At 40.0% G+C, this 26,370-nt stretch overlaps 2 protein-coding genes across 15 annotated transcripts in view; one reads left to right on the top strand and one right to left on the bottom strand.

The window, feature by feature from the left end:
• Positions 1 to 26,370, bottom strand: part of LOC119658683 (TLD domain-containing protein 2) — a 357,611-nt gene that overhangs the window by 205,285 nt on the left and 125,956 nt on the right. For 11 of the 14 annotated variants that reach the window (XM_038066248.1, XM_038066249.1, XM_038066250.1 and 8 more), the window contains exon 2: positions 152 to 609. The exons of the other annotated variants lie outside the window; for them this stretch is intronic. In XM_038066248.1, coding sequence (XP_037922176.1) covers positions 152 to 457 — 306 coding nt within the window. In that variant the 5' untranslated portion in view covers positions 458 to 609. The remainder of the gene's footprint in view (positions 1 to 151; positions 610 to 26,370) is intronic. 14 annotated transcript variants of the gene reach the window in all.
• On the top strand, positions 1,441 to 2,110 carry LOC119658685 (protein GVQW3-like). Its single transcript, XM_038066272.1, has 2 exons — positions 1,441 to 1,816; positions 1,879 to 2,110. The coding sequence occupies exons 1-2, from the start codon at positions 1,618 to 1,620 to the stop codon at positions 2,004 to 2,006; spliced, it is 327 nt and encodes a 108-aa protein (XP_037922200.1). The 5' UTR covers positions 1,441 to 1,617; the 3' UTR covers positions 2,007 to 2,110.

Here is a 26,370-nt window from a genome sequence, read left to right as displayed (position 1 = left end):
ACTATCATCGCGGGCACCGTCAACATGATACCCACATGCTCATTAGCTCTCAATCGCGATCAAAACTCGATAACGTTCTAATAATCGCACAGTGACGGTGCTTAGTCATCATGGCACCTAGACTGCATAAAACTTATCATATCCAAACTACCTTTGTGTTCTCCCGACGACCTAGAAATGTCGATAGCGAACTTCGCCGTTTGTTAAGCTTATCGGTGGTCCCGCGACCGGCTAGTAAGCCAATGGCCAACGAACTGCGTCTGGGAGGTTTTGTAGTCACTGGTGGTATTATAATTTCCGCATCTTTGGTGCCATTAACCATTTTGTCGGTTGCAATCTTAGTGCCGTTCGCAGCCATTGCAGCCTCCTCTTCGAGGCTAACCAGCTGTGGGATTGAGTTGGTACTCCAATCTTTACGTGACCGATACTTTCCCGTCGCCGACGTGAGTGTCGTCATGATTCACCCAACAAACCGGTAAGAAATACCAAATCAAGATCAGCTGATGCGCTGATGATGTCCAAGATGAGAGTTAAAACTGGATTTCCAAACGTCTCCGTCTTTGCTGCGATGCTCAACCTCCGGCGCCGTTTCAAAACGACGGTGTACAGCTGGAAATGTTGGGGTTCTTGTTATATTTTAATCTAATTAATATTGTTTGCTTTGTGGGCGTGTTTCGTCGGGTTGCGCGTTTATCACTTGAGTAATAACAATTAACGATATCGCAACCCGATCGAATCTCTCAGTTCTAATTAAGAATATTTCGGCCCCTTTCTTGAAATCGTTAATATCGAAAGGAAGAGCGCCACAAAGTCGTGGCCTTATTTGTTCACATCGCGTACGAAACTGAAATCATTTATTTATGATTAATGATTTGTTTATTCATAGATAACCCGGCCATAATGGAAAAATCATTAATTAAAATTGACTCTCACGAGCTAATCATGTATTTTGCGTTTCAGGTGAAATTAAATTTATATTTACAATAATATGCGTGAATTTCCTTTAACGGTTTTTTATTGACAAAGAAAATAATTACATTTGCTGATTTTCAGTGAAATCTACCTTGGGTACACACACCTCAATTCGTCTACTGATTGATGGCTTCTCTAGAAAAATGTCTTGAAGGGTGCTAATCAGGCAGAAATTAGGAGATTTTTAGCAGGTCTTGCAACGTATAAAGGTGATAAATAGTTAGCCTTTGTGCACGAGAATTGTTGACTAAGACGTTGTAGATTTTCTAGTAAAATGTAAATTTCGCCGGGAATTCCACTTTGGAAACAGATGAAAGAAAACTAACTTCGCACTGGATGATAATCTAGTTTAGTTTAAGGACAAACCCAAGCGAAATTAAGAATGCAAGGGGGACCCATAAGTTCCGGAAATTACGCTATGGTGGGGAGGGAGAGTGGGGGAACCTATTGTTTGACCACATGTCCGTTAGTGTTACGCCACCTACGTCAGTGTGCCAAGTTGTGTCGCTGTGAGTGCATCGATTCGCCTGTGAGTTTTTTTTAGTAAAACAAATTTTTACATTTCGGCGAAAACGTTGTCGAGAACAACGCGCGGCTGTGAAATTTCGTTTTCTGTTGGGGAAATCGGCCGCGGAAACCATCGTAATGCTTAAGACTGCATATGGGAATGCTGCCTTAAGTAAAACCAGAGTTTACGATTTGTTTTCACGTTTTAAAAATGGAGAAATGTCTATTGAAGACCAACTTCGTTTAGGATGCCCTTCAACGTCAAGAATTGATGAAAACGTCGACAAAATCAATGCCCTCGTTCGTGAAGATCGTCGCCGAACCATTGATCAACTCTGTGAGATGTCGGGAATGTCATGGAGTTCAATTCAGGGAATTTTATTCGAAGATTTCTTACAGATGAGCAAAGGGAGCGTCGACTTCAGGCATGTTTTGAGCTTAAAAATCAGCTCAAAGAGGACCCTTTTTCCAATGTGATTGCTGGTGATGAATCGTGGTGTTATGGATACGACTCAAAAGGAATATGAAAGGAGAGCGTTTTGTCACTGTGGAAGAGGTGAAACAAAAATCATTTTGATGTTGTTTTGATCAATGGAAGAATCGTTTGGAGAAGTGCGTTGTAGTCAAAGGCGAATACTTTGAAGGTAATCAAAATTTGGTGTAAAAATATTGAGAAATAAAGAAGTTATGACGAAATTCCCGTTTTTTTGGGTCCCCCCTCGTACGTGGTATTTTAGACCAGTAACAAAGGCTTTTAATTAGATTTTTCAATTTAATAATGAAATCAAATTCGAACTGTTTGGAGGTAGAAAAAAAACATACACAGCTCCTGCTTCAACCCATATTAATTTTTATTACCTTTAATTGATGCACTTGACCTTTGACAGATTAATGGGATTTTTTAAATTGATACTGCTATAAACGACTATTTTTGTCACAGTTTAACGATATTCCGTGAAGATTCCATGAAGACCAGAAAATGTGCGTTTTTACGATTTTCCACGATAATTAAAGCCAGGCATTTAAAAGGAGTACATCACTTCCCAGAATACCCGTTACAAAGACATGGAAGGCTGTTTCACAAACTAGAATTTCATCAGCTCACAGTGGGCTGACTACACCTGATCGGGAAATGTCGCAGGAACTGGACTTATTTAGAGGAAACTTGGTGAACTAACAAACAATTCTTTTGCTAAAAGACACAGAGGAACCACATCGGAAAAATGAAAGTCTAACAAAGTAACTCACTGTCGATGAAGTCACCACCAAGGTTTTCAAAGATTTTGCAATTCGGGGATTCAGGATGGAGTATGGAGACAGGCGCACGACATCTATAAGCTTACCGACTGAAGCAGCGATCAAATAGTTGACAATTGGTAGAGTGAAAATAGGCTGAGGCGTTTGCTGATTCGCAAGCGCTGTTTTAAATGCCTTGAACTTGGGATATTCACCGCTGACTGTGATAGGTCAAAGAGGTACAGAAAACCTGGAGGGGAAGGTTATACCAACGGTCAGTCCAAGACTGACCCTGAATGTATGCAAGGGGAAAAAGGGCGTCGACTGTCGACACATCGTAGGCAGCAACACAAGCCTTGGATGCAATAAAGAAATGAGCTCAGAACTTACTCTCACAAATTATCTATGAAAAAGGAACCGAAGTGGTCACATAATCAGCGAGCGTTATTGCAATATTAATAGCAGGGTCTGGGTCACAGATGTAATTGGCAAGGCTGCAATATGGGCGTGTGTAAATCAAGCCATCGAAGAAGTAATGGAGTTTCCGGAAGTTGGATTCGTCAGGGTAAAAGTAGCTGATATTTTCATATAGAGTTGCTACGCTCCACTAAATGCTACGATGGTATAATTCGAGGATATACTAGGTGTGCTAGTTTCGGATGTAGAAAAACTCCAAAATCATAGGGGATGAATTCAACTTTGAGTTTCATAAAAGGTAGCACAGATGACACATCCTCGTTAATAGCCGGTCAAACTATTGGTGGAACGAAGGAATCGCGAAATTGTAAAGAGGGTTCCCAAAGATCTAAAGGAATACCAGACTTCAGCGAGAAAAGGAAAGTATATGCGAACTTTCGATGTAGGGTTAAGCAAACTATATACACTAACAAGCCAAAATGCTCTAAGAAACTTTGTGCGGAGGCAGAACCAAACGACTGAAGGCAAACATAAAAAGTCATCTACTCGCATGCTCTTTCCTCCAAAAAGAGGAGTCTAAAAAATACAAACAAGCGTTGGATGTCTTCACCATACCTGCTGTGACTGAAAAAGAGCTTACAGAGAATTGCCAAAGAATCAGTGATAATAAAGCTCCCAGTCTGAATGCTGTTCCCAATAGAGCCTTTAAACATGTTGCTAGGACCAAACGCAATTGATTCATCAGCGTGTTTGGGGCATGCATGGCACAAGGAGTTTTCGTCGCTCCGTCGAAGAGGTAACAACTAGTTTTGCTACTGAAGCCCAATAAGCAAATATCCATCATAATATGACCCAATTTACTTAATAGAAACGGGAGGAAAGATACAATAATGGAAACGATCATCCACAATAGACCTTAGTTTAGCTTTCGTCAACTTCACTTAAAGATTGGCATATGCTGTGTCATTGACCGTCAAAAATGCGCCCAATTAAGCCAGCTGGAAATGAGTAATACGCTTATGGTTTTGTTTACTTGACTAAGCTACTTGAAAGTTACCTCTCGAAAAAGACACTTTGGTAAGAAACAGATGCTGGACCTAAGCAGTATATCGTTCTGACAGGGTTCAATGTTGAGTTCTCTGGTGTGAAACATGATGTACGATGGGTAACTGTGCTTCCTGTACCAAAGGAGGTCATGATAATCCATTTCGCGGATGATCCAGACGTGATTGTCGCAAAACAACCTACACGCTCATGAAACCCTTCGCAGAGGGTCCGCTGGTTCCACATAGTGATTCCTCGTATTAAAGAGTGGCGAGATTAATAACCATTTGCACTCCTCCTTGCGATTTAATGCTTTGAGGCAGTTCCGTGGAGAAAGAAGAAGATCTGAACATTGAAGTCGATTAAAAAAGACTAAAAGACTGAAAGGTCTTATTTTCGCGGATGATCTTGACAAGATTGTCGTAAAACAACCTACATGCTCATGAAACCCTTCGCAGAGGGTCCGCTGGTCCCGCATAGTAATTCCTCGTATTAAAAAGTGCCAAGATTAACAACTATTTGCACTCCTCCTTGCGATGTAATGCTTTGGGACGGTTCCGTGGGGAAGGAAGAAGATCTGAACATTGAAGTCGATTAGAAAAGACTAAAAGACTGAAAGGTCATCCAAAGCAACGGTAGCTTCATATGCTGGATGGTGATACGAAAGCCTCGCGCCTGCATCCAAATCAGGTCTTTCAGGGATCAAAATGATGCAAGCGATCAAGACCAGCCGAATGGAACAAAGGCTGAAGGGAAAGAAGAAAAAAAAAGAAGTTTCAATAGATAAGGAACCTCCACACTGCTGCTACCTGGCCCGGCAGTGTGTTTTTAAGATTTCCAATAAACCGATTTTAATGATAATTTTGTTCTACATAAATCCTTAAAAGAAAATGAAAGGAAAGCTCTTTAGTTCTAATGAGGAGATTATAAATGCTGTTAATATTAAAATTCTAGAATCAAAAGCACATGATACATAGGGTAGAGGATAGAAGAACAGTCCTAAATTATCAAACCCACCAGGGTATAGCTTCAGTTGATACGGATTGTATTACTTGATATTCCTTCCTGTTTATTAAAGTAGTATAAGCGCATGCAGGAAGTGGTCGCTGCGAGTCGACATTTAATTATTGGTGCAATTGTACGCCTATTTTCATTACTTTTTTTAATAAATAATCTAGATGACATAAGTCCAAGCTATATTCGTAATCCTAAAGTTATCACGATTCAAAGAACTCAATTTGATCAATGGTGTTTTAAGATTATGAACTTAGTTTGACCTCATGAAGCCAGGGCATCTTGTCACACCAACTTAATTCGAACCGTGATCCTGCTTTACCAATGCATTGAACTGTGGTAAGACCGATTCAATCACATATATTGTAAAAATGCACTTCACGCAAAAAACGCCTTGAAGTCATAAGCATTCTGGGAATTGGTTGATGTCTGAATGATATCTCTAGAGGCATCATACGAAGAGGGTAAGCGATCAAATAATTAGTATTTCCTGTTCACTCCTTGGCGGAGTTTAGGGCATTCCCAGTCAGATTGTGCTTCAGTTTCACTATCATCACAGTTAACACTGTGCAAGTAATAAGCTCACAGCAGCGAGACAAACACAGGACGAACACAGAACCCAGAGCAGAGAGATTGCGGAGCTGACGCTTTATCCTCTTAACCATCGCGCCGTCAAATGAGATACAGAGTAATAAAAACAAGCTTTCAGAAATTCGTGTACGCATTAGCAGTCTGCCTCTTTTATTTGGAGTAAATGAAAAATGTTGCTAAGAAATAAGAAAAAGTTCGTCTGTAGCATATTTTGTGTTCGAGAAATCGGTCTTTTGTGCACTACAAGTTGTAAATAAGTAGGAATGAACTGCTGAAACAGTCCTTACGTGAGCAGTATAGCCATGAGAGAAATAACCAGGTGACAACCACAGATATATATTATTAATGGGCGACAGAAATAAATAAGCATCCTTCGTAGTGACAGCATATACCCTTTACGTATCAAGGACCTTGTTCACTTTTTTAGGTTTCAAAACTCGAAGTGCCCACCGATAACCGAGAGGGATCAGTCCATGTAACTCGTTTCTTACTTATTTCATGCATTGCTTTCGGAGGGCAAATAAAATGGAAAAGCTATATCAGATTGGGATACTTCCTCCTTTTTACCTTCGAAATTGTCTTTACTAATTCAGTTTGACCTTAAGATAAAAGGAGAAAGAAGATTTCTGCCTTTTCTTTGAACTATCCTTAAAGGAGTTTTTAAAACCAGGCAGGTTCATGGAAGAACATGATCCACGGATTGTAGCCGTTCAAAAAATTATTGAGACATTTTTCAACAGACTATAAAAGATAAATTTGACAAGGACGAAAAGAGCCAGTTATCGCTATGAAAAATAAGAAGGCACTGGACCCGACGATATCCCGACTGAGGTATATAAATTGTTTTTTCTCCATTGGCCGAACCTGCTGCTTGGTGCATTAAACACTTATTTGAAGGGAAGTATTTTTCCTTGTCGCTACAGGGAGCAAGGTTTGCGCTCATCAATAAAAACAAAGAAGATATACCGACCATTCTATATACTTGACACAATGGAGGAAGTGCTCAAAAAGCTCATCATGGTAGATGCCAGAAATGCCTTTAATTCTATAAGATGATGCTCTATAAGATGTTGGAATCGTAGAGGAAGATAAAGATCAGGTCGAGGGTTACACAGGGACCAACTTTTACGATGACTTGCTAAATCTCGACATGCCAGAAAAGTCGCAGTCGGTTATGCAGATGATGTTGCGGCATTTATTGCCGCGCGCACAATTGAATAGACGCAAAGCAGAGTAGGCATATCGATGCGACAGGTAAGGGCATTCATAATTGCCCAGGGTTTCCATCTTGCATTAAAACAAACCGTAATAGTCATTTTGACTAAAAAGAGAATGACTACTGTCGACTAATGGCAAATATTGGGGGTGCCATCTCTGTCAGAAGGTGTATTTTCATGAGTACAACGCAGTCCGTTCTGCTCTGGAGGAGGAAAGTATCGTAAACGTCTTGCGCAATTATAAAGACGCAGAGATTTGCCGATGACCTTTGCTTACCACACTATCTCAGAACCGGCTCCGATGGTGATCATGGGAGAGATTCCCGTTACCCTCCTTGGTAGCGAAAACGAAACCATCTACAAGCGCAAGGGAAGCAGTTCTCGTGAAGAATGGCAACATACACTGAATGAAAGACATCTCTGTTGGAGACATGAATCGAGAGGCAGATAAACCCCCCTTTGGCACCGCTTGGTTCCACCGAGATTGATTATTTCTTTACCCAGCTTCCAAATGAGTATGGAGGTTTTCAGCCTTACCTGAACAAGATTGGAAAGGCGTAATGCCCTAACTGTGTATTTTCCAAAGCCATGGTGAACGACGCCGATTGCAACTTTTTTCTTGTGGAAGATGGGATAAGTTTCATCAACTCTATATAGACACAAGGGAGCTTTTCGGATAACATTATCAGAGAGCTGGGTCTTAGCAAACGGACCCATATTGCGTATTATGTTTAGGGCCTTCTACGCACAAAGAAGATCGTAAAGTCAACCATTGAAAAGACCTAATAACAAGGGGTCCATGAAATAACAAATTCGATTTCTCCTCCCATTAATAATAATCGTTGGTGGGACAATCCAATTGGATCACGGCCGCGAAGCGTGTTAGAACCCTTCATTCAATCCATAACTGAACACTAAAGGACTAAAACCGTACGCTGTAAGAGGCAATGTAGACAGAATTACTTTCGCCTGTGATTATTACCCTGATTTGACTCAGGTACTCATTCACAGCTGAGTCGACTGGTCTCCGAGATCCAGTCACGATACAAATCTTTCTGCTACCAATGAGATTCGAGCCGTGATCTTCTGCTACGACCACTTAGCGCTTTAACTACTGAAACACCCGGACACACTCCCTCCTATTAGTGAAAGGAATTACCTGATTTGAAGGCTCCCTAAGGCGTCTTAACCCGAAGTGTTGTATCAAACGGTTACAGGATGATTGGGTTGTTTAATTGGTAGTCCGACGAATTCCGACTTGTTCCTGAGGAAGCATTACACCTTAAACCACTTCCCAGTGAAACTTAAGTGATAGGCTCGGCAGTCTGTAACCAATATGAGAAAGAGGATGATGCAACTTTCTTACCCCACAACTGCCCGGCCTTCACAAACTTCAGACGAAGATAGTTTTGGACATATTCTGGATAAAAACTGAGAATAGATTTAACTGGTCAGATATACGGACAACAGACTTATATACTATGAGAAAATTCTGTCTTTTTTCCAAAAATATAAAGTGTTCCGAATCTATATCTTGAAAAAGTATGGAATCATAAATATGCTACACTGCCCACACACCCCATACTATAACATACTATATTTGCGATGTACATATTTATTACGAAATTCCATTTTTTTCTCAATATTTTCAAGTATACACAGTGATTACCGTGAAATTCAACTAAAGATTGTTGCAATGCTGCGAAAATTTGTTGCAAACAACATTCGAGAAGGTCGCCAATAAGTGGATACATAATTAATTATAGTTGAGCAATTATTGCATCTTATTTGCCACTTGAAATTCGCTCGATTATCAGCTGATAGTTGTAAAACGTTTTTATCTGAACGGCCAATAGTGCAACTGTCAGTCAAGCAACAGATTCAAGCATGAAATATCGCTAATAAAACTATCTTTTTTTACCTATGTGCATTGCTGACCTACTCCAATGTTAACTCCTCCATGTGAAGCATACTTGGGACTCGGAATCTACATACTCACTCATATGCGCTGCTAGTCATCGTATTTCATTGATACTCCATAGTCGAGTTCGGTCAGTTCATGATATTATTTACGAGCTTTTTTCGTTATGACCACGGCGAATGCATGGTTTTTTCTGATGCCATATATGATTTTACTCGTACGCGACATTGTCGGACGTTTTGCGATATGAATCGATTGGCATAGCTAAGTCCATGAAAAATCCGTATCAAGTACTTGTCCGTTTTGCATATTTGCGGTAAAACGCTACAAGCACTGCGGTTTTGCGTTACACATACAGAATCTCTGCGTTTTTTCTCTGACTTATGTACGGAAGCATTACATCAGGTATCAAGTACGTTGCTTACGCACTCTTGGTTACATTCGAATAGAGTTGGAGGCGGTGCGCTGCTGTAATATCACTGTCCTAGTTAGGAAATGACTCTATGAAGTTAATAAGTAGTTTATGGGAAGTTACCTACGCGAATAGTTTGAGTAGGGTTGCCGAAAGCTCATTTTTCGGCTCTACATCAGACTTCCATGATTACCTATCGGTTACTAACCCCAACTTTTCAAAAATTCTTATCCCTCCAAAGTGAAGGTTGCAAGCTTTTCAAGCATTCAACTCCTACTCAGAAGTTAGTAATATGTAGGAATATTAAACTTGGTCAGGTTCAAATACAATTCCATAAATTGTTCCCTTTGGGGCTATCTGGGGCTTTGACTATCTCTAATTGACCGCAACCTCCTCTCCCATAACATTCTTCGGTGAGCCACCTTATCATCTCCTGTCTGGTTTGGTAACATAATCAATATCAACCTCATATGAATTGTAGCAGAACACATTGAATTTATCACACACCTCATCCCGAGAATCAGAACAAATTCAACCCCCAACTGCATACAAAATATAAATCTTCGCAAGCAATTCTGTTTGATTTTCGATTAAATCTGCGCCTTAACCGCTTATCACGCATAGCCTCCCGACCATAAATGTGGAAAATTTTCCTTTCGGTTGTTGTTTTCACTTCACCAGATATCTTGGATGGCATACTGTTATCTGCTTTCCACAAGAAATGTGAAGCTTTAAACGTTTTCATGAAAAATTTAAAGCTGATTGGCAAATAGGGAAGTCGCGGGTGATGGCTTTTGAAATATGATATATTCAGATTTGTTCTTGCCACATCGTCTGGTGACTGAGTGGGTGAGTATTTTGGTGATTTAGGTGAATTTCCTTGAAATTGTTGAAGCGATAAGCATGTTGATGCATTACAACAGATCATATGACACCTGAATTCCGATTCCGATCCAAATTTACCTTGAAACTTTTTTTTGTATAACGGCAACCGTAGAGGATGATATCAATGGTTAATATCCAGCAAAAGTTCTTGGTTATCCAACAGTCGAAGAATTATAACTGACAGCTGCGCCTCAAAGCTGTGTACATAAAAACTATCCTTTCTAATTTTAAAATAAAGTGCAGAAAATGCTGGAAGCATCTTTAAAAGTTCAACTTCTTACGATAACAAGAAAAACACACGAGTCCTTGATGTCAAGGACTCGTGTGCTCTACTAGAAAATCAAATTATAAATTAGGCTTTCAGGTCAACTTCCTCTCACAGGATTCGAATCTTTAATGACACACTTAAGAGAAAGTAGATGGAAATAAACTTATTGACCTCACTAGTTTGGCAGCAGGAAGTTGATCCCCATCACCTTTAAATGTTCTGAAATTTGATAGTGAAACCGAGGCGCAGTCTCATTGAAAATAAAACAAGGAGGGGCTGTCTTGCCTGGCTGTCCATAAAGAAGTGAACAGGAGACGTATATATAAAAAGATCACTGAGATACACTTTTATCACATCAAAAGTGAGCCGATGAATTTTCACCTGTTACTGCTGCTTACAGAATCCAGAGATATCTCAACTTGGTACTCGCTTCCAAAAAGAGATATTGGCCCACGGAATCGTCTGCACACGCACCAGAGTAGAAAGTAGCAGCCTCCTTTAGTCAATTCACAAGTCCTAGGCTATGTTGATAGTCTATAACGGACGTACTTAAAAATTGCGCCAGCACGCGAAGGCGCATCAATAGAGAAAAGCCTCCGTGTCGGCCTCGTACCAAGCGGCCAGCCGTAGCGGCGGTAATACAGTGCGTCGGGGAAGGAGAATTCACCACGGCAATGCAGTCATGGTTCATGCCTCCGATGTGCCGCCACCGAAATTTAAGTGAGGACAAAAGCAAGCCAACTACATGAAAACTCCCCTTTTCAGATGAAGGAAGGTGAAATAAACCCACTTCCTATCTAACTGTCCTAGCGAGTTCCATTCCAGGCCTGGATTGAAAATTTATCAACAATATCTGAAGAAGGGAAAATCTAAATTTATGTAGACCTCATAATTGAAATGTGGAGTAATTTCTTAGCCAAGGTTCCAAGATATTCAGCTATCAATCGTGAAATTCTGAATACGAGGGGAGGCTGTACCGTGGAGTAGTGAACAACTTAACTGCGTGCGTGTGGTTTCGTCAGTCAAAATTGTTTTAAGTAAGCGCAGTATTGTTAAAGAAAAATCAACAACGTGGAAAGTGGATTTATAATACAACTTCATAACTTCAATAGATAGCTAACGGGTTTGAAAAGTGATTAGACAGGCTATGAATAGAATATCGAGTCAATTTTTTGACACTTAAAAGGGGTGTTAATTTACCAGCAGCCCCAGCTTCATTGGTATCTTGCAAAGAATGTCAATAGAGAATTTCTAGTAAAAGTATAGTGGGACACAACTCTTAGCAAAATCTTTGACCAAATAGTGTGACCACCATCGCATGATATCCCTACATAGGAGATAATTCCTAACGTTGAAACGGCAAGCTGGATGGACAGGGATAAGAGAAATTAGAGAAAATCCGAACAAGAGAGCAGGAAAAATAGTACAAGTAGAAAGATAGGCAGCATCTAACAACTTTCAAGAATGTAATGCAGCAGAATGCCACAGTTCTGATAAACCAGGCAAAGCTGTTTCCCTCCTTGCAAAAAGAGTTAGAGGACGGAGGAACACAAGAAAAGTGGTAAAATCATAGCCAGAAAATAGAATACTCCATCATTCAATAAAAATGATCATTCGATGAAATACTTCTATTTTTGAAAAAAGTCTCTTAGAAAAAATTGACTTCGCTTTGGCGATTACAAAACAGCTATTATAGAAAATAGATTAGCCAAACCACTTCGGCGACAACGCGATGACCAAGGAAGTTGAGAGGCTTGATCTCATGTCCCACGTTCTAGTCCTAGTGAAGTTATGGATGTTTAAATTTCTCCTTGTGTTTGCCTCCATCTTGCAGGCATATCAAATAGCATTAAGTATTATAATAATGAAATACAGACTAATTGGAGATACATATAAAATAAATAGATATCCTATGCATATATATTATAAAAACATAGACTAGCTTGTAGACAAGGAAGGGATAAAGAAAACATCGCAAATACACATCTCATAAATCTGAAGGTAGAATCACAGACTAACTAGTGGCTATCAGATTCCTGGAAAAGACAGATAAAGGGGGGGGGGGGGGGTCCTGTAGTCTGCCGAAGGGACTGTTCTTTGGCAAAAAATCGGTTCCCAGAAAGGTGACAACATAAGAGAGGGGGAAGGAATGAATGGAGGAAGCTTCAAACAAGCCACTGAATTGATCGCTTAGTTGAGACTCCGTAATGTCTCCAACTAGTGCAAACTTCCAATTTTATTCGAACTGCGTCCTGCTCCATGAGCAATAACTTTTGTCGGGCATCTACAATTTTTCGGAAATTCACGCCATACAAAGAGCAAGAGAAATTAAATACCTGACAAGAGCTAGTGATTAAATATATAAAAATTTATGAGATCTCGTGGATAATACGCGGTATAACTCTAGACCAAACGCATAAAACCTGGGAAACGCCTGCTGAACCAACACCAACAGCTCTACTACCAAACCCTATCTCCACCCCCCACGTGATCGCTGGGAGTTCTTTCTTCGTGAAATACTGCAGACGGAGAAGGATGAAGGCGAGTCTTCCGCGCCTAGAAACGGGTCAAAATGTACCAACTGGTCCTCCAGGTTGGGAGTTGGGTAGAGCTAACAACCCTACACGGAAAACCGATGTTACGAAGCAATGGAAGGAGCCTTGGGGGCAGGATGTATTTTACAACGACGAACTAGACAACGACAACGGATTAACGATTTGCGCATTTTCTCATGGAACGTGTGCTCCGTGTACAGACCGAATGCTGCTGAGCAGCTAGCCGATACCCTGTCCCAATATAAGGCTGATGTAACAGTGTTGCAAGAGATGCGATGGACAGGGACCGGTTTCCTGGAGAAGAGCCGCTACACTAAATATTATAGCGGCCACCCAGTAAACCATGTGCCCGGAGTAGGTTTCCTAGTCAACCAAAAAGAGAAACCTGCTGTTATCGGCTTTGAAAATACAAGCGAAACGCTATGCACTCTGCGCTTGCGAGGTAAGTTTAGAACGCCCCTACAGAGGAGACTGCAGAGTCGGAGATGGATACCTCCTACGAGGCAGTTGAGCGGATCCTCGAAGCCTGTCCCAAGTATGATATCAAAATCATACTTGGAGATTTCAACAGTCAAGTAGGAACGGAGCCCGTACTCAGGCGACACGTCGGCTCCCATAGCTTACATAGGGATACCAATAACAACGGACTGCGGATTATTCAGTTAGCAATATCGCACGAAATGGTTGTTGGAAGTACCTGGATTGCGCGGAAAGCGGTCCGCAAACAAACGTGGGCCTCTCCAGACGCGACCACTTTCAACCAAATTGACCACGTGCTGATTGAATGCCGCCACCTTTCAGCCTTGATCAACGTCAGAACATATAGGGGGAGAATATAGATTCGGACCATTATCTCGTTGGCATAGTGCTCCGAGCTGAAATTACGACACTACCTACAATCCACTCTGACAATCAGGTGAGAGTGAATACTGAAGTCATTCACAACACAGCCCTCCGTAACACTTATAAGAGGGAAATGGATGCCGCAATAACCACCTTCAACAGAGATCGTGAAGAACGTTATCATTGATACGGCCATAAACATACTTGGTCCCAGCCGCAAGGAAAGTCGGAATGACTGGTTTGACGATGAATGTAAGCTTTGCATTCTCAAGGAACGCGGGCACGCGCAGAGGCTTATCACGAACTCCGGCGAGCGGAGAAGTGACTTCACAGACGGAAAATGGAAGCCTGCGAGAACCAACAAGTCTGTGAACTAGAAAAGTACACCGCGTACTACCGCACCAGGCGCGGAAGTTTTACCAATAAATCAGCAGGATGAAGCCTTATACACCTCGATGTTCACCCTACCAAGACAAAGCGGGAAATCTGATTTCCGACAGAATGGGCATATTGGAGCGATGGGTTGAGTATTTTGATGAACTTGTGGACAACCAAAATATCGACGAGTTGGAGGTCCCGCCAACTGAAGACGACGAACAAATGTTGCCACCACCAAGTATAGAAGAAACAGTCCGTGCAATTCATTGGCTTAAAAATCAAAAGTCGCCAGGAGCCGATGGAATTATAGCCGAATTGCTTAAATAAGGAGGCGACCAATTACACCAAGTGGTTCAATAACTGATGCTCAAGGTATGGCACAGCGAATCAATGCCTTACGATTGGCAACGAGGCATTATCTGTCTCATAGATAAAAAAAGGGATATCACGCAGTGCAGAAATTATAGAGGTATCACGTTGCTGAGTACCATCTATGAGATATTCTCCGCTATCTTGCTAAGCCGCATAGCCCCATACGCCCAGAACATCATTGACCCATAGCAAAGAGGCTTCACTCCAGGCAAATCAGCAACAGATCGGATTTTCTCTCTGCGGCAAGCGATGGAAAAACTGTTGGAATATGGACGACACTCTCTTCATCGACTTTAAAGCCACCTATGACAGCATAGCCAGGGTAAAACTGCACATGGTCATGAGGGAATTCGGTCTCCCGACGAAATTGATCAGACTGACTAGGCTGACCTTGACCAATGTGCGAGGCCAGATAAAAGCAGAAGAATCACCCTCGAGACCGTTCAACATCAACAACGGTCTAAGACAAGGGGATGCCCTATCATGCCCGGCCCTTGAGAAAGTGATTCACGATGCCGATGTAAATACGAGAGGCACCATCGTCTTCAAGTCCACCCAACTACTGGCCTACGCTGACGATATTGACATCATAGGAAGAACAACCCGAGATGTACAGTCTACCTTCATCCAGATGAAGGCGGCGCGAGATCTTGAGCTGCACATTAATGAAGGTAAGACAAAGTACTTGGTGGCAACCTCAGCGCCAAAACCAAAAGAACGAACAACATCGAATCGCACTGGTCAAACGAAAACAATGAAGATAGGAGACTACAACTTTGAGACCATTGAAAATTTCTTCTATCTAGGGTCGAAAAACAACGACAACAGCTATAACGATGGAATCCGCGCACGGTTGTTGGCAACCAACAGAGCCTATTGCAGTTTACAAAAACTGATTCGCTCGAAAAGTCTCACCATATGATCAAAGCTCTTACTGTACAAGACCTTGCCTTATGTATTCCTCGGAGACTTGGATTCTTAGGAAAAAAAACTGCGAACTCCTAGCCGCGTTCGAGAGAAGAATCTTCCGAAGAATTTTTGGCTCCCTACATGAGGATCGACGATTCCGTAGCCTACATAACGACGAAATCTATGAGGTATCGCTCAAGTCTCACCATATGATCAAAGCTTTTACTGTACAAGACAATGATCTCCCCAGTCTTCATATATTTCTCTGAGTCCTGGGTTTTTAGGAAGAAAAATTGCGAACTCTTAGCCGCGTTCAAGAGAAGAATCCTCCGAAGAATTTTTGGCCCCCTACTTGAGGATGGATCGTTCCGCGGCCTCTATAACGATGAAATCTATGAATGATACCACGACCGTGTGGTTGTGGATAAAATCCGGCTCAACAGGTTGCGGTGGGTGGGTTACCTAATCCGTATGGATGAGGATGATCCAGCCTGGAAAGTCCATAAGGGCAATATCTATGGTAGAAAAAGAATACGAGGCAGACCATGCCTGAGATGGAGCGTTGGCTAGGTCAGGACGCCAGACAGCTTTTAGGGATGTCGAATTGGTGAACCTCGGCGACAAACCGGGGTATCTTGAGTTCCTTATTAAGACAGGCCTAGACCGGATATCGCCATCGGCAGCAAGGTACGGATTTATAAGCAGATTTCGAAGCGCACATGCACGTACGATAAAAAACTTTGAACTGTGCCAAGACTTGAAAATAGTTCAAACTTTATAAAACATAGCAGATGCTATCTGGTATATTGGTAACAAGGATCTGCAAATCTGCTAGCTAGCATTGTGTTGTCTAAAGTCTTAAAGACGCTACTTCTGTTTACTTGGAATTGAATAGCTCTGAAGGTTCCTATTGTTTTTAACATCGGATATAATTAACTTTCGGCTTTTTTTGTGTTATAGTATTATTTATATATAAAATATATTGGTGAGTTGACCCCGCTTGTGAACAGGACAAACACTAAGGAAAAAGAAGAAAAAAGGAAAAAATACTTAGCTCCTCAGATACGCATTAACCAACACTTTTCACAAAAATTGTGTTTTTGACGATAAGTAGTTGCGACGAACCTGTCTTTTTTGAAGACTCGACACTTCTTGAAGATTCGACAAAGTGTACGTAGTGTCGTTCTTAGTGTTTTTGGTGATTTTTTACAACCAACAAACGTGAAACATCCTTCGTGGCATAAAATCGATAAACTTTGCATAGCCTGTTTTCCATTAAAAAAATAAAAAATAGATTTTTTCAACAACTTTGAAAAACAAGTAATATTTTCTCACTCAAATCAATAAACAGATGAATATCCCAATAATTTATTATATCGCATATGAATCGAACCAATAAATTTTAAGCAAACTTCCTGCATTTGATTTCAATCATCATCTAAGTGTCCAGATTTCATACAACCATTAAAAACATCACCCAATCAAGTTCGAACCATCGTCATGCAACCATCAAATTTCAAAATTACAAATTTTGTAAATAGAAATATATTAAAATCTACCTAAAAGCTATGAATCGTCGCGCACTAATTTTAAACATCTTTCCATATTTCAGACAATCTTTATGTCATTTTGTGGGCTTAAATTGCGCAGCTCAACCCCTCGTATCAGAGTTTTGGCTGAAAAATTGTCGGGGTTTTCGCTTAAATCCAAGATTTTCGAAACAAAAAATTCAATTCTCATCTGAAAATTTAGAGACTTACGTCAAATAATTCAAAGTCCGAATGAATGCTAGAAATGCTTGAAAAATTTCGTGGTGGCATCGCGGTGGCATGATGCCTCCTTCCTCTGCATGAGGAGTTTTTTTGAGTTTTGCTCAATCGAAACAATAATTGCTGTCAAATCGAGCGAATTTCACATGTTTGTCGCTGCTATTTTTAAAACAGTCAGACGCCCAGGGCATTTTGGGTTTTGAATTCGAAATAAACAAAGGATTTTCAAAATTTGCTGAGGGAATTTTAATTTTTCGGATGTTAGGCGCACGATTATCAAACAAGTGTTTAGACTGGCCGTTCCGTAGATAGAATAATGGATTCAGAATCAAAATTTATTTAAATTTGGACAACGGGGCGAATATAAATGATGCATGTAATGAAAATTTTCAATTAGTATGCAAAGAGGATAGTATTTTGAATCTGAGCAAATTTTGAATTATAGTCGTTTGGAAATTTTGTAAACTCTTAGCCGCTCTATCTATTTTTGTATAAAACTTATGGGAGTACTTATAGCAATCGGATAATGATGGCAAGTAGTCGCTGAAATCGATGATTGTTTATTCAAAATAGCAGCCCGCAGATCAGATAATTCCAGAATTCTAGCTAATCTGAGTCAGTTAAGGTCACTCACTCATTTCAAAGTTGATTTCGCTACTGAACCATAAGACCCCATTATATAACATTCAGCTCCATATATTTTTTTTCGAAAAACAATAATCACCATAGGCAACGACGTACATGATTTATTTGCTTAGCTTTGAGGGTAGAACACTTGTAACAATATTTTCTGCACAAATTTATAAATTAAATGAATTCTATTCCTCAGTGCAACTAATATTTCGTCAAACCATATTTTTTAGAGCGCCTGTTTGCATTTATTCAGTTGTATTCAATAGATTCCTCCATTTAAAGAGAATTAACTGGAATAAGTATGAGATCATGTCATGAAATAAAGATACAGATGAACTCAGTTTGCCATCCAGCTGCGTCAAAATGAAAATTGTCTGACATATTTCAGCTCTTGTCATACGACTTTGTATAGAGACAGCTGGCTCCACCCAATTACCTCAAATAAATCTATGCAGCCAAACGCTTATTAAAACCTCTGGCGTCCATTGGGGCTCATAACCCAATCCAATTTTGTTCAATGTGTTCTCTTTTCTCCGAAGATCGCTGTTAACTAAAAAAACTGTTAATAAGAATTCTTCCTAAAAACTGCGACAAAAAAAGCAAGATCCCTGCGATTGTAGCTTGCTGAAAACTACATCACAATGGTAATTGGTCAAAAGAAAAGCAAGATAATCACGCCAGTGTTCATTCGTGAGGTACGGAAAACTGCATTTAAGGGAGGTTTCCTATGTGACGTTCGGTGATTCAACCCTTTTTAAGGTTTTGTGTGAAACAAAGCCTTATTAAAATCGATTCAATGTCTGTCTGTGTTTCCCATCCGATTTATTCGGAAACGGTTGAACCGATTGTCATGAAATTTGGTGAGAATATGTGATCTGTACGTCACTTTACAAGCAGCGAGTGGCGCGATTTTTTGTTGAGTTACAAAGGGAGCATACATGCGAAAGAGGGGTGTATTTTTTTCTCCACAGAATGTAGTCATGTGGGGTATCAATTAAAAGGGCTTGATTAATACTTTCGAAACTGGTCTTACTTTTGATATTCAGTGTGACCCAAAAAGTGAAACAGGTTTCGCTCTTGGAATCTATACAAACCGAAAAATCTGAAAAAATCACAGTGATGTATCTATATGAAATCTAGGCCTCAATATACATATCGTTCCGATATGTCCAAAAATAGAGTTAATAATAGTATATTACCATGTTTTAGAAATTTACCCGAAAACCCCCTTTAAGTTCATCCCAGGAGTAAAAAGGCATCATCATAGGCGATATCATAAGACATAATTCTGAAAAGTTTGAAGGCAATCCAACTATTATAAACAAAGTTATAGAAGGTCAATTTCGCATTTCAGGTAAATTTATTGCACGTCTTAAGTGTATGACGTCATCATCATATAAATTGAACTTATATGAACGGCGGGGTCCATGGGGACATTTTGTTTTCCTTTCTTAGCTTTTTTTAGTTATTCGCATATTAGTGCCACTTACTCGTGGTATACAAGTATATGTATAAGTATGCGCTAGTAAAGCAGGTGTGTACTTGGTTACTGATGGTTTTTAATGTATGTGCATAACATATATTTTAAATATGCTTTTGTGCACGGGTAAAGTCGAAGTGTATGAAGATGCGTTAGATCAATTTAGATACGCACATATATATGTATGCATCGTCATGCGATAATAGACAATGTTTGCTTATTTAAAATGAACAGAGTATTGATGTCGTTGCTATGTATGTGCATATGGGTATCTCAGATTTTGGCAAAATATGAAGGAATATTTTGTATTGTTAGCTCTGTACGAATTGAAAATCGTGCATAGGGAGTTTCTTACATAAGATGAACACAAAACCTTTATACTCGAAACACCCAACTTCCGGTTTCCCGACTTGTTTAGAATTCTTTTCTGATAATAAATGAAAGTTAATTTTTCCAATATTTTTATATCTTATTACCGGAGTCTTGAATTATGATATAAAATTTTCAATTGACGAATTTGATAATCGTTTGTTTCGTACGATCAAAGTGGGCTCCTCTAAAAACAAGTCGGGAAACCGAAAGCTGAACCCTTCAGGTATGAACTGTTTTGTGGATTTCTTTAAAAACAAAAACACTTGAGTGGACTTTTGTCCCATTAGTACCTAGCACGTAATATATGCATATATTATCTGAGAATATCCACCTTCGCATGATACTGACAGTCAGTCTTGAATTTGCAAAGAAGCGATAACTTTGACCTGTTGTAACTTCGTTAGTAATAGCGCGATACCCACTAAACTTGGTTATTATTATTATCTTTATTTGAACAGATAGCAGTATGGAAGATATTTCGGAGCCTATGCGCCATATAGTGGCAGCCTCTTGATTTTTTTCAAATTATTGCGTTGGGTAGTTTCTGAGAATAGGTCCACAAAAAAATGATCATTTTTGACCCTCCGCACGCCCCACCTTTCCAACAAATATTAAAACTAAAACCGAAAAGTACTAAACGAGACCTTTCATTTGATACCCCACATGACTATATTTGGTGAAAAAAAATTACACCCACCCTTTGCATCTAGAGCGTAGTAGAATGATGTAACTCACTATGCGTGAGCGTTCACAGTCCCCACCCTTTTCACCTATCGCTGGTGGTTTCAATCGCTATAACCATTCCCGAGAAAAATGCTTACAACAGACGGTGCAATATACACCCAACATATTCTGCTTTCAAAATATATATGTACATATAAAAGAAAAAATCGATTTCTGAAAACCGTCACATAGAAAAACTCCTTTAAATATGGCGAGAAGTAATGTTTGATGCAAACTAGTATATCTTTGCTAAGTTGAAGTTGTATACTTGGAACAATCTCCATTATTAGCAAAGTAAACAAGTTAAACAAAGCTTTATCAAGTTATATAATATAAGACACCAAAACCACCAAATTTCGCATATCAATTGTCCTATGCATTACGTTCCAGAGCAAGGCCTCTCTTACGAAGTTCATCAGGAGATAGTCTTTGTAATTTTGAAACAAGTGGGGGGACCGCCGTTTGACACCTCAGGTATGAAGGGTTTCGTATATTTCTTATATAAAAACATTTGGGTGGATGTTTGTCACGTAGTGAACATCCATATATAATAGTATGCAACTTCCGCGTGCTACTGAGATTCAAAGTGTTACAATTTGTACTAAAGCGGCAAATTTGAGCTATAATAACTGTTAGTAATGATGAGATTTCTATCAAACTTTTTAGGATTATGCTTTATATTATAGCCTATATTACCGCAAAACTGCATGATTTTAGGATGAACTTAATGGGGTTTTTGGAGTCAAATATAAAAAATTATAGCAATATACTATTATTAACTCTATTCGAATCGATATCGGTAGGGAATATATTTCGGAGCCTAGGCACCTTATAGTGGCAGCTTCATGATTTTTTTAAAATTTTTCGGTTGGGTAGATTCTGAGAATTTTCTGAATTCTCCAAGAAATACATGAACAGTCCATTGAGCCAGTTTTGCACCAAAGCTTTTTGATTGTGATAACGCTACCTAAATTTCAGAAAATTGTAATATTTTGGAATCCGGTAGTGCTAATAAATATTCTTGTGGCAATGCGTAAAAAAAATTAGTTATTAAAGATATATTGGTTCAAGCCCAAAATTGCGAATGACGCCGCGAAATCACAACTATTTTGAAAAATTAGCAAGTCATTTGTGCAAAGGGCACTCAAATAAATCAAAGGTCACGGAAAAGATCGAAGAGCTAACAAAATTAACCCCGGGAAAGCTGGTCACATGTCACCCATCAAACCGTTTACTCAGTACTGGGTTTATGGAAAGCCTCGAAATCAAATTTAGCCGATAAACAGTAAACGAAAAAATTTCGCGATTTGAACCATGCAATTGAAAAGAAAAAGCCAACGATTTCTTTTAAGAATATTAAAGAGAAACAAGTCGGGAAACCGGAAGCTGGACGCTTCAGGTACGAAAGGTTTTGTGTAATTCTTAGTAAGTAGCACGTAATATATCCATATATTATGTGAGAGTATCCACTTTCGGGTGATATTGACATTCATAGTCTTCAATTTTCAAAGAAGCAACAAATTTGAGGTATTATAACTTTGTTAGTAATAGTGCGATTTCCACCAAACTTGGTAAGATCATGCTCTATATTATAGCCTATATCACTTCAAAATTTCATGGCACTAGGATGAACTTAAGGGGGGTTTCCAACCAATTACAAAAAATTGTAGTAATATACTATTATTAACTTTATTTAAACAGATATCGGCATGGAAGGTATTTCGGAGCCCAGGCACCATATAGTGGCAGCCTCCTGATTTTTTTCAGATTTTTCGGTTTGGTAGTTTCTGAGAATGGCCTCCTGAAAGAAGTGATCACTTTCAACCCCCCGCGCTCCCCACCCTTCCAACAAATGTCAAAACTAGGATCGGTTTTGAAAAGTACTAATCGAGACCTTTAATTTGATACCCCACATGACTATATTTGATGAAAAAAAATTTTACACCCCCCTTTTGCATGTATGGGGACCCCCCCTTAAATTCGACGTAAAAGGATGTAATTCACTGTATCCGTGAGCGTTCACAGTTCCCACCTTTCTACCAAATTTGGTGTCAATCGCTATAACCGTCTCCGAGAAAAATGCGTGTGACGGACAGACAGACAGACAGACAGACAGACAGACAGACAGACAGACAGACAGACAGACAGACAGACAGTAAACCGATTTTAATAAGGTTTTGTGTTTACACGCGATATTGTAGCTTATCTGTCGCATCCTTTAACTCGGAAACTGGAAACGTTCTCAACTTGGCTGTTACAGATTTTTGGATATCCTCAATCGTTACGTAATGGAATCCCTTCATTCTCAATTTCAATTGGAAACGGAAAATAGTCTGTAGGACTCAAAACCGAAAAGTAGAAAGAATGGCTCCACAGAGTTACACCTTTTTTAGCCAGAAATTGTTAAACACTAGACGCCGTATGCGACCGGGCATTATCTTGGAGGAGGAAAAAAGGTAACATCTTTCGATAATTCTGGCCTCACGGGTGCGATACGTTCCGTCCAAAACTTGTTTCTAAAACTCGGCATTGACACTCTGATCGTTCGGAACTGGTGGTGAGCGATTCCTTAGCTACCGAAAGAAAAAAATGAGAATTGTCTTGATTTTTTACTTCCAAAACCGAAATTTTGTTGAAGGCTTTTCGGACCGCAACATTCTGCGGTCGGGCGCTTCATTTCCGGATCATAGGCGAAGCACCAGCTCTGGCCATCCGTTATTATCGAATCGAAGAAATTTGTATCATTTGCGATCATTTCGAGCAGATCTTCGGCGTGAGCGAGGCGCTGTTCCTTTTGTTCGGCAGTTAACGCATGCGACCCAAAGCGAGCGCACACTTTTCTCTTCTTCAAATCTTCATCCAATATGCGTTAATGATGGTTTCCGGTATCCCCGTTTTCTCCTCTATTAACCTGCACGTACATCCACGATCGGCTATCAAAACATCGGCTACTGGAGCGACGTTTTCGTCCGTTTTCGTGCTCATTGGTCGGCCAGTCCTCTCCTCGTTATCCATGTTCTCTCTACCGTTGGTAAACGCGGCATATCAATGATTGAGCTGAAACTTGGCATTTGGGAAGGGAAAGTTTCATCAAAAATGAAAATCGTGCCACTGTAACGTTTTTTTAAGCGTAATCTAAAAACTATGAGACGCACTTTGAATACCTATAAGGTACCTGCTTTTATGGTTTTCAATGTCACTGGAGGTACGTCTCCTCCATCTGATTTTACTATCGAATCGCGCCAATCCGTCACCCGTTGACAATTCAAAGCATCTACAGATGATACCCAAACAATCTTAGTCTGGGCACTTCCTTTGATAAGGGAAAAGATAAACTCATTATAATCGTTTGTGAGTTCGTCCGAAGTGCGATCCAAACTATGCCTCCATTTTTAGATCGTTGAAACAGAAACATGAAGTAGATTCTAATCCATAAATTCAAAAACATTACAAAAATCTAACATGAAAATCGTTTTATGGAATGCCCCAAACAGGATTTAAAAACCTTACCCGAAAAAGATATACTGTACATGAAGCCCGAAAGACCTACGAGTTACCCGCACTTTAAACATAATCCCAACTTACAAAAATGTGGAAGCTTCTCTTAAAAAGTTTACAGGTTAACAGTCATCAGAAAGGAATACGAATCGGTATTTTTTGACTGATAGTTTCTCTGACCCCAAACAGTAATTGGCAGATCCCGTCTCTGTCTTTAACCCCCACAAGAAAAACAACAAAAAAAAATGAGTCTCCATTTTATGAAGGGGAGCTATTGTATAATATTAATGTAGGCCCTGACCAGAGAAGTTATACCTTAAACGGAGGTAAGAATGAGTCAAAAAAATAGAGAACAGAGAGAAAAATTAAACAGAGAGAGAACAGAAAGTAAAAGGAGAGGGAAAAGAGAGGAAGAAAAAAATAGAAAGAAAAAAAAGAGATAGAGAAATGATAGAAAAAAAGAGGGGGAAAAAGGAAAACATGAAAGAGATAAGTAATCCGGGGTATTGATGCGAGTTCTCTCCTCCTAAATGGATATTCGGTCATCACAGCGACGATGTTGTGACTTCAATTGCACCCTACCATCTTCTTCTTTAGAAAAATACACAATGCATCGTCAACCATACCTAGAGAAGACGTCCAGCAGGCTCTCTGGAAGCTAATATAAGCAATTGTTTCGGTACCAAATTAATTCCTTCAGAGCCCTCTATGCAATTCAAACCATACACCAAATAAGTAGATGATCTCCTGCAGCTCTTACAGCGATACAATGAGTCTTTGAAGGGCTTCATAATATTAGCACTTCCCAAACAACCGTTTTAATTCAGATCAACCTGTTTTAGCGGCTTTCTTGTATTTACAATGGCACACAGTTTGTTACCACCAACCAGTAGAATCTCGATTGGAATAGAAGGAACAATTTTCTTTGCCAAAAATAAAAAAATTAGTCCTCGTTGAAAAGGCATTGAAAGACTGTTTCATTCAATCCAAAAGAGGTGGTAGACAAAGCCAAGTAAGCTGTAAACATATGCCCTGAACATCCTTAAAGGCGCACTTGAAGATCCTGATGGTAGGTTCTTCAATACGACACTGCAGATAAATTGCCTATATAGTGTAATAAATTCTAGCACCTCAATGTAATGACATACAGCAAGAACTAGGTACTTATAAAGGAATCATTATCAGCGGGCAACAACCGGTATCCGGTCTGGGCCTGCCTTAGTAAGGAATTCCAGACATCCCGGTTTTGCGCTGAGGTCCACCTTATAAAGGAAAGGAAAGGAATTGAAAAATGAAATGCTGGCGCACTAATACAAATTTTAAGGCTAACACAATTTCAAAGCGAAATGGAGAGACATTAAATTGAAACATTGGCTACTAGTAAAGTGTGATGACCAGAGGCAGACATGGCACATTCTGAATTCGAACTTGGAACACGCGAACCAGAGGCTGACGATCATGATAGCCTAGCTATCCAATAAGAGGAACCCTAATTCTGCTCAGTAGATATGGCGAGAGGAACATAGATATAGAGTGTCAGTCACGGCAATGGAATTGTGCCTCCTTAATTTATAACCTAGCAATCGCTACTTTCATCTTTGGATCAAACCGCCGGAGGTCAATGCCCTGTGCGCCATGTTCTTTGCTAGGAATAGTTACGGACTCTCAAATCTGACGTCAATTCCCTAAACAAAAATTTTATGTGGTTTCGAACGGCTTAGGTCCGAATTTTACTAGGCGCTTTTTGTCCTGGTTCTAATTCATACACATATCGTGTTGAATTTATCATCATTATCAACGGCGCAACAACCGGTATCCGGTCTAGGCCTGCCTTAATAAGGAACTCCAGACATCCCGGTTTTGCGCCGAGGTCCACCAATTCGATATCCCTAAAAGCTGTCTGGTGTCCTGGCCTACGCCATCGCTCCATCTTAGGCAGGGTGTGCATCGTCTTCTTTTTCTACCATAGATATTGCCCTTATAGACTTTCCGGGCTGGATCATCCTCATCCATACGGATTAATGACCCGCCCACCGTAACCTATGTAGGTCATGTATCGCTCATAGATTTCGTCCTTATGTAGGTTACGGAATCGTCCATCCTCATGTAGGAGGCCAAAAATTCTTCGGAGGATTCTTCTCTCGAACGCGGCCAAGAGTTCGCAATTTTTCTTGCTAAGAACCCAAGTCTCCGAGGAATACATGAGAACTGGCAAGATCATTGTTTGTACAGTAAGAGCATTGACCCGATGGTGAGACGTTTCGAGCGAAACAGTTTTTGTAAGCTGAAATAAGCTCTGTTGGCTGACAATAACCGTGCGCGGATTTATCAAAGGATACAAACACCAGGTTGTA

Source organism: Hermetia illucens, chromosome 6 (assembly GCF_905115235.1).
Source record: "Hermetia illucens chromosome 6, iHerIll2.2.curated.20191125, whole genome shotgun sequence".
NCBI classification, from domain to species: domain Eukaryota; kingdom Metazoa; phylum Arthropoda; class Insecta; order Diptera; family Stratiomyidae; genus Hermetia; species Hermetia illucens.
The sequence above is the reverse complement of the archived record's forward strand: the minus strand, read 5'-3'. Positions and strand labels throughout refer to the sequence as shown.

Coding starts and splice junctions, on each gene's coding strand:
- LOC119658685 (XM_038066272.1), top strand. CDS start 1,618: ATGCTTAAGACTGCATATGGGAATGCTGCCTTAAGTAAAACCAGAGTT. Junction 1,817..1,878: donor CCGAACCATTGATCAACTCT/GTGAGATGTCGG, acceptor GATTTCTTACAG/ATGAGCAAAGGGAGCGTCGA.